Here is a 9,344-nt window from a genome sequence, read left to right on the forward strand (position 1 = left end):
GCTGGCCAATCGCAGTCTCAGCTCATAGCCTGGGAGAAAAAAACCTCTCAGGTTATGAGCTGAGCGCTGCGATTGGCCAGCGCTACAGCCTGGGAGAGGAGACGCCTCGGAGAACAAGAGCAGGCTCCTCCCAGTTGAGCCGATAATCTGAAGATACTGGAGCCTATTACCGGGAGAACGGAGCGGCGCCCAGGGATAATAGTAAGTGCAGGGAGATCCCTGGCGCCGCTCTCCATGTCTGTATACTTAGTTTAGATTTATTATCGTAGTGAAAGGTCTTCTTTAGTAACCAGTTCACCGCTCATCCGACAAACAAGTAAATGTTTGTTTGTCGGCTTATCGAATCTTTTATGTGGGCATAGAAATGCTGTCGGCAGGCACATCTCCCCATGCAAACACCAAACGCGCTGCCGACAATATGCAAACTGAATGGGGACAAGCAATTGTATTATCCATTACTCATCCCCCTTTCACTTTGCATCTGCTGGTGTGAAGGTCCTTTAAGTGAGCACCAATTGACCTCTTATACCAGGCATCCTCAAACTGCAGCCCTCCAATTGTTGCAAAACTACAACTCCCAGCATGCCCGAACAGCCTACAGGTATCAGTCTACAGCAGGGGCATTGTGGGAGTGTAGTTTTACAAACAGATGAGGGGCCGCAGTTTGAGGATGCCTGTCTTATACCTTCAGTCTGTACTTCTTTAGGGCCTAGGCATTACACCTCAATGTGAATTGACTTCTAAATAGGAAATGATAAAGAAGCTCACAGTCCATGTGCTGCACATATGTATAAGGCCTATTTCACACTGCTTGGATTAGTTAAAGGAGAGAACAGCTGGCTGGAGCTCTCTGGATCCAGCATTGCCAGATGTTACCTGAATTCTCGCTGACCCCATTGACTATGCACGCAACAGTATTTGTCAGGCCGAATCCCAGCATATTTGCCAAGTAGTGGCCGGATCTCCACCGAACCCCGTTATAGTCAATGTGGCCGGCGGGCATCCCAGTAACATCAGGCAGTGCCAGATCCAATGAATTCCAGCAGGCTGTTCTCTCCCGGAAAGTCCATGCACTGTTATGAGTGGACAACATAGTCTGAACATGGCACAAGTGCTTTGTTATCATTCCTGATTTCAATGCTGTCATGATATCTTGTAATTCATGAAAAAGTAACATTTCTTATTTTATTATATTTAATTCTATAGCCTGCAATGTGATTTCACAGTCACCTAGTGGGAAATTCACAATGATTATTCCGCATCAACATAGAAACTGCAGTTTTTCTATAATATACCCGGTGGTGATCAGAATATCTGACCTAACGTTGGGCCACTTCAATGAGCTGCAGTTAAAGGTATGATGGGTATTGCTATGGCTCTGTAACCTGATTTATGTCTAATAGCAAGCTAGAACACGACAAATACTTGTCTCTTGTCGATTTTATGTATATAGTAATAGCCCTAACATCATCCCTAACAGTCCCTACAATACCAAAGCACTGCCATGCAGGAAAGATAAACTACGATGGCTAGCAACAGTCTGCATGACGAATGGAGCCACACAAGGCACAAGGAGCAAGTCCTAAAACATCTTTAAAATTCAACAGTCACAAATATAACAAGGCTATTGCCCTGGGATTAATGTGCTGCAAATCAATCTCTTACAATTATGGTCACCACCAACCTTAAAGGTATGTCAGCAGTTCCGCCCATACAAAAATACAATTTCTATAGCTTTTCTAATCAGTAGTGGGAATATGATGTTTTATTCTGCCAGGTTCTGCTTTTGCAAGTGTAGCGGAGGTGGAGCTTCACTGTGAAGTGCTCTATGCTTTAAGCTGCTTCACAGTCCCTCCCCTCTGCTGTAAGTGACAGCTGCAGCATCCAACCAGGAGACATGGGGAGGAGCTGTGAAGCAGCTCAATGCAGACAGCACTTCACAGTGACCTCTGCCTCCTGGGCACTGGCAAGAGCAGATTATGGCAGAATAAAAGTTCATATTTACACTACTCCTGATGGGAAAGCTCCACAAATGGTATGTTTGTACTGCTCTCCCCAGTTTGTACTGCTCCTCAAAACTGCTGACAGACTCCCTCTAAAGGGGTTTTCAGTAATAATGATTTTTAAGCAAGTGCTCGCAGCCTGCCCTCTGAAATAGAAGATTTATACTTATCTGCTCCACATCACCCCAGTCCTTCTCATTTCCCCCATCTTCTGGTCCCCACACTGTTTACATCCAATGACTGGCTTCAATCGGTGCATGCTGCTTGTGGACAAATTGTGGGAAACCCCTTTACTTTACAGGGGAAAAATGGAATGTAGGATGGATGTTATCATCGAGGTTCTTAAAATATCATCTGTCCCCATATACAATGTATTCCCTCTGCAGAGATGCTTTTAGGCAGGTTGTAAATCCAATTCACATCAAATATCTTAATCCCATGTAGTAGCCTCGGAGAATGCATTAGTGACTCTTGAGTTTCATAGACCTCTAATCTGCTCATACACTCTTTCAGTACTGCTCACTGAACAAAACACACCATTGCCATCAAATATATGAGCCCCCATTCAAATATTTAGAGCCCTTCCACATTTCTCCTTCTCTATCTTGAAGTCTAGTGAATAATTTTGGTGTCCACTTTTAGTGGACATCTGGGAAAAATAACAATTCCTTGCCATCTTAAGCATTGTCCCCCTCCAGCACACAGTCAGTAACTCGTGCATTTTGTATGGATCTGTAAGGCCCAAATATATATTTAGTGAGGACAGGTCTTTTAGGACTGTCTCCCTGACAGCAGTACCACTGTATGGAAGCCCTAATAACAGATCTGATAAGAGGTCTACCGGAGATCAGTGAGTTATACCTTGTTGCTCTCTGACCTCTTCCCAAATAGAAGGTCCTATTTATGCTGTGGGTGAGGGTTTTCGGTAATCCTAATCTCAGCAATTTAGATGCTGTCATGATTGTATACCTGCACTCTGCTACAACAGTGTACATCCTGTATGTAGATTTTCATCTATTGTTCTAATTATTCTCTTTATATCAATATATTTTGCAAATAGAAAAATACATTGATGTGCATCTGTGTCTGCAGAGCCACCACAAAAGGATGTGGCGGAGCTGGAGACTTTGTGGAACTCTTAGGAGGTGCCGGATTAGATCCATCAAATATGTTTCCCTTGGCTGATCTCTGTCACTCGTTTCATGGCTCTGGTAAGAGATAGTTTGCACTATTTCATAAATACTCTATAGACGGTTAAAGGGGGTGTTCCGGGTCTCAAAGGGTTATATCCCCATTTTTTACCCAGGCAGCCTCCGTTTATGAGCATTTCATGCTCCAATGCTCTCTCTTTCTCTGGGCTGATTTGCGCGGACAAAGGCTTTTTATGGAGATCCTGTGAAGTACCGGGCTCTCCATAGGGTAAGCTAGGCAGAGGCTTCCATCTAGCAGTGAGCCCCGTGACGTCACCAGCACTGATGGGCAGGATTTAGCGCTGTCATAGCCTGTAAAACGGCTAGAGCAGCGCTAAAGCCCGCCCATAAGTGACGGTGACGTCACTGGCAACACTGCTAGGCGAAAGCCTCTGCCTAGCAGTGTAAAAAATATAAACAAACAAGCCTTGCCCTGCGCAATCCAGCGCAGGGCAAGGGAGAGCATGAGAGGATGAAATGCTCTGCCCCTCATGTTAGTGGGCCAAAGGGGTGAAAATGTGGATATGTCCGGGTTCAGCTCAGAACCCGGACAACCCCTTTAAATATGATGGCCTATCTCACGGATAGGTCAACAGACCACCACCAAACTGATCCTGGGGATAAGCCATCAATATCTAAGTACCAAAAAACCTCTTCAATGTGAAAAGTACCTTATGGTTATAGAACTCTTCTCGATTGTTGGTACTAAATGTCTTCAAGATAATTTTCCAAAACATTTCAGTTGGTAAAGTAGAATAAATAGGACTATATGGCATCAACCTGTTATTGTTAGGTTATGTCCGCATCATGTTTAGCATGTATGTCTGGAACGCTCCTGACATACATACTAAACATGTCCATAGGTATTACCTGCCTGAAAAAGGCCAAAAGAGTGTCTATTAGATCTCTGCCTAGTCCATATATGATAGCATACTCAAAAAAAAAACACTGCATGGAATGTCATAGTAGACTATATACAGTAACAGTAAAAAAAAAGGACATGTTAAACGATACCTTTCTTTTTAAAAATCGGACGCTCTGGGCGTCTGTCAGAGGCATGCGTTCAGCCTTTCCATTCTCCTGCTCCGTTATAGGAGCAGGAGAACGGAAAGGACGGATTCAGCACATAACTGAGCCGAAGAGGAGACAAAAGTCTGTGCCCAAACTTTTGTCTCCGCGTAAAAAAATTCCTCTGAGAGGAAATCTAATGGACCCCATTATAATTTATGGGGTCCTTGGGCTCCGTTCGGCTCAGTTATGTGCCAAATTCATCCTTTTTGTTCTACTGCTCCTAAAACGGAAAGGCTGAATGCTGATGTGATCTCAGACTAACAGATATATCTTGCCATGTACATTGAATGGAGGCCATAAATGTGATGTGAACAGAACCGAAGACAGACTTGAATTCTCTATGTAGCCATCTCTAGTTCTAGATATCTTAGCTAAAGGAACATGGCTTATTTGTGTCCCTATGGTATTCAGTACCCAGGGCACATGTCCTTACAACATCCCATCTCTAAACTTACAATAGATTGTTTGACTGTCTGAATCTGTCCCTTATGTGCAAATGCATTCAGCCAAAATCTTAAAGGAGTTTTCCGTGAGTTCAATGTTGATGGCCTGTCCTCTGGAAAGTCATCAATGTCTTATAAGTGGAGGTCCAACTCCCGACATCCGAACCTATCATCTGTATGAAGAGGTTGCAGCCCTCTGGTGAGCATCATGTCCTCTTCACAGGCTAGTGACGTCACCTTTATTGGTCACGAGGCCTATTTGCAGCTCTGTCGCATTCAATTAATGAATGCAATATAAAGCACAGCCACTATATAATGTACGGCACTGTGCTTGGTATGCTATGAGGAAGCCGCAGTGCACACTGGGGCGCCGCAGGCTCCTAAAACAGCTGGTGGGCGGGGGTGCCGGGAGTCAGATCCTCATGATCAGATATTGATGACCTATCCTGAGGACACTGTAAAACAAAACATGCAATGCAACAGCTTTCTGCAAACCAAATAAAGTAAAAAATTGCATAATAATTGCAAGTGCTATACTAATAAGTTAGAGATGCCTGGCAAATCATTTTGTACAAAATTATTTGAACCCGTCTGCCGCACGTCAAGGCGATATCTGTAAGACGGGTTCCTAACAGTAAATTCTACCTGTTATGTGCCATGACAGCTACCATACAATTCAGCAAGTGTAGGTACCACATGCATGCTGGGCCTGCTTTAATTTCTGTCATTTTTGGTGCCAATATGGCCTCCATTATATCCAAGGAATGCAGGTACCAACATGCATGCCGGGCCCACTCCACACCACTCCTGGTGCCAAATGGCCACCAAAGACTGCAATGAGAGTCCACAAACTATCTCTCTCCTGGTGCCAAATGGCTTCCAGTGAGTGAGGGAGAGCAGGCCAAGCTATATACTCATACTAATTAAAATCAGCCTATGGGGTAGACGAGCTGGTCAGGAGTGCACGACTAAGGAGGCAGCCACACCTCCAGTACAAACTGCAAAGAAAAAGGGGGTCAGTCAGCACATCCCAATGCGCAGGGGCACGTTGCTATGGCTGAGAACAACACTGTAAGACAAAACATGCAATGCAACAGCTCTCTGCAAACCAAATAAAGTACAAAATTGCATAATAATTGCAAGTGCTATACTAATAAGCTATAGATGCCCAGCAAATCATTTTGTACAAAATTATTTGAGCCCGTCTGCCGCACGTCAAGGCGATCTCTGTAAGACGGGTTCCTAACACTAAATTCTACCTGTTATGTGCCATGACGACTACCATACAATTCAGCGAGTGTAGGTTCCACATGCATGCTGGGCCTGGGATGCTGCGCTTTGGGATGTGCTGACTGACCCCCTTTTCTTTGCAGTTTGTACTGGAGGTGTGGCTGCCTCCTTAGTCGTGCACTCCTGACCAGCTCGTCTGCCCCATAGGCTGATTTTAATTAGTGTGAGTATATAGCTTGGCCTGCTCTCCTCACTCACTGGAAGCCATTTGGCACCAGGAGAGAGATAGTTTGTGACTCTTATTGCAGTCTTTGGTGGCCATTTGGCACCAGGAGTGGTGTGGAGTGGGCCCGGCATGCATGTTGGTACCTGCATTCCTTGGATATAATGGAGGCCATATTGGCACCATAAATGACATAAATTAAAGCAGGCCCAGCATGCATGTGGAACCTACACTTGCTGAATTGTATGGTAGCCGTCATGGCACATAACAGGTAGAATTTAGTGTTAGGAACCCGTCTTACAGAGATCGCCTTGGCGTGCGGCAGACGGGCTCAAATAATTTTGTACAAAATGATTTGCCGGGCATCTCTAGCTTATTAGTATAGCACTTGCAATTATTATGCAATTTTGTACTTTATTTGGTTTGCAGAGAGCTGTTGCATTGCATGTTTTGTTTTACAGTGTTGTTCTCAGCCATAGCAACGTGCCCCTGCGCTTTGGGATGTGCTGACTGACCCCCTTTTTCTATCCTGAGGACAGACCATCAATATTGAACTCATGGCTCCACCACAGTATGGCATATCAGTAGGATATTCTTATTTACCAAACACTACGTAGATCCATATCCCCATGCTTAGGATAGCTTCTTCCCCTTTAGATTTGTATCTGTACAGGAGCTGAACAGCCCATGGACAGGAGCGACACAATGCAGAACAAATATGCACTTTACTAGTGTAGTGGTCCCCATGTTACAGGGACTGATTGTCAGATCCCAACCAATCAATACTGTAAATGGTGTAAGCAATATGCCACTCTTTTTTGGTCACCATCACCTGTGAGCTGTAGATGGTCGCGTTGCTGACTTCTGCTTCTTACCTCTGCAGCACAAATGAAGATTGGCTGTGACAACAGTGTTCTGCGGATGGTGTCAAGTGGTAAATTCATCAACAGGGTAACATTCGAGTATAGTCAACTTGACAGGCAGATGGAAAGACAGCAAGGCAACAGCGTGGAAGAAGTCTGCTCACCACTCAATTGATCCGGTCGCTTTTTTTTCTCTATTAAGTGAGAGTGTTATTTTCCAATAAATGAATTACTCATGAACTATTCACTTATAACATCCTATTTCACTTTATGCTGTTTCCAAACCAGAGTTCAAAATAATATGTGTATAATTTTATAGGTTATTTTTATAACATTGCCCCCAATTCTATATCTTAAAAAGAGATTTTAATGTTCCAAATCCAACGAACAGATTTACAAGGTTATTATTGTTCTGGAACCACAGCTCATATCCATTCACATAGCCCATGAGCAAGAGTGGAGATGTTTCTGGAGTAAAGCACATTATTTTCTAATCGTACGACCTTCTTTATATGTGTTTCCCTAATTTAAAAATGCATTTCTTTTTGAAGTGCCACATTTTTCACTCATGGGGTTTAAACAAAGAATGCCCATCCAAATATTAGCTCAATTGTGAAAAATGTTGATTTGGCCAAATTTCTAAATGGACATAATCAGTTACTCTCTATCAAATAAGTCTTCTCTATTTAGAAAAAAGCAAGGATCCATCCAGCCAGTTCTATGCTAGTAAGAAGAAAACCTAAAAAAATATGAGTTATTATACAGTATTTCTAAAATAAAGCTAAAAGTCTTGGTAACATCAGAAATATGTTTACTATGAGTAGGGTTGAGCGAATCGAAGTTAACAAAGTGGACTTCTATCCAGATTTGAGGAAAAATTTGATTCCTTATGAAGCCGAATTTCCTCACGCTTCGTGGTAACGACGAGTAAAAAACAAAAAAATACATGCCTCATTCATATGCTCGTGGAGAGGCCGCCGCGGTCATCTTGATCGAAGAAAACGCACCAAATCTCGAGTGAGCTAATGTGATAACATCACCACATCATCACGCTGGCCGCTTTTTTGTTTTTAACCCCTGAAAAGCCTCAATGCGACTGTCAGATGCCGCGATCAGCATTGAACATGGCATCTGAGGGGCTCAATGACAGGGGGCGGCGCAATCGCCGTTCCCTGTCATTGCGCCTGCCACATCCAATGGAATGTCATTCATGACAAAGTCATTAGTTATGAATCGAATTTCTTTGTGAACTTCGGCAAAGCAGTCGAATCGAATTTTTGATAACTTCGCTCATCTCTAACTATGGCCATTCAAAATTTTGTGACTGTGTGCAACCCAATGTGCAATGCAACCAAGACGTAGGTCTTACAAGATCAGTAGGTCAGGTAGCTTAAAGAGGACCTGTCACTTCTCCTGACATGTCTGTTTTAGTAATTACTCGTATTTCCTATGTAACAACAATTCTGGAGCATCACAGAGAATGCAAGTAGTTACTAAAACCGACATGTCAGGAGAGTTGACGGGTCCTCTTTAAGGACGAATTCACAGGTTGCAGATTTCTTGCAGAAATTTCTACAACTGCACCATTCATGTGAATAGGGCTTGTAGAAATCCAGGTACTTGTCTCCAAAACGGGTTCCATTCAAATGAACGGAACTGAAGTTCCTTCACAAAAATTTATGCAAAAAACATGCTGCCGAAAGTAGAAGATGTCCAAGATCAAAAGGTAAAAAACTTTGAATTCCCCACAAACCCCCTACAAATCAAATAGTCAGCAGCCCAAGACACAGGTCAAAAACTGCTTAGAGGAAGTCAAAGCTGGAAGTCATTATGGGCGAAACCTGGGGTGCCAGTCAGTCAGAATCTATGGCCTGTATAACCACAGAGAGATCAGCAATGTAGCCAATCCGTAAAGAAATGATCAATAAAGAATGTAACTGTCCAACAGAAAAGACAGCACAGGAAATTCTATGTATTCTGCTGGTAAAAGCCTTTATCAATGTATCAATGTAGATATGTTACGTTATGTATAATACAGATAATTATAGGCTATTTATTTGCAATTATATGTTTGTAATAAAAACAATTTAAACATGAATAAATATACACAGAAATGTAGCATCCAAGGGGTTTCATTTCTCTGATTTCTGTATACATGCAAATCTTATGAAACAAATGCAAAGAAACATTCATTCTGGTGTCTAGGAACAAAAAAATAAAAAGGACAGAAAATCATACAACAGAAACCAATGGCATCCAACAGACCCCACTGACTATATTAAGGTCTGTTGAGTATCTGCCAGGGATCCCAGCATTTGATC

At 42.9% G+C, this 9,344-nt stretch overlaps 1 protein-coding gene across 2 annotated transcripts in view; it reads left to right on the forward strand.

Moving 5' to 3' along the window:
* The window catches only part of LOC120991354 (corticotropin releasing hormone binding protein), a 31,723-nt gene extending 22,579 nt beyond the window's left edge, over positions 1-9,144 (forward strand). The window contains exons 5-7 of one of the 2 annotated variants that reach the window (XM_040420184.1): positions 1,207-1,360; positions 3,102-3,214; positions 7,044-9,144. In XM_040420184.1, coding sequence (XP_040276118.1) covers positions 1,207-1,360; positions 3,102-3,214; positions 7,044-7,198 — 422 coding nt within the window. In that variant the 3' untranslated portion in view covers positions 7,199-9,144. Of the gene's footprint in view, positions 1-1,206; positions 1,361-3,095; positions 3,215-7,043 lie in introns of both variants that reach the window. The other variant, XM_040420182.1, reaches the window with a different exon arrangement.
* Positions 9,145-9,344: the final 200 nt, after the last annotated feature.

This window comes from Bufo bufo, chromosome 2 (genome assembly GCF_905171765.1).
Source record: "Bufo bufo chromosome 2, aBufBuf1.1, whole genome shotgun sequence".
In the NCBI taxonomy this organism is placed as follows: Eukaryota; Metazoa; Chordata; class Amphibia; order Anura; family Bufonidae; genus Bufo; species Bufo bufo.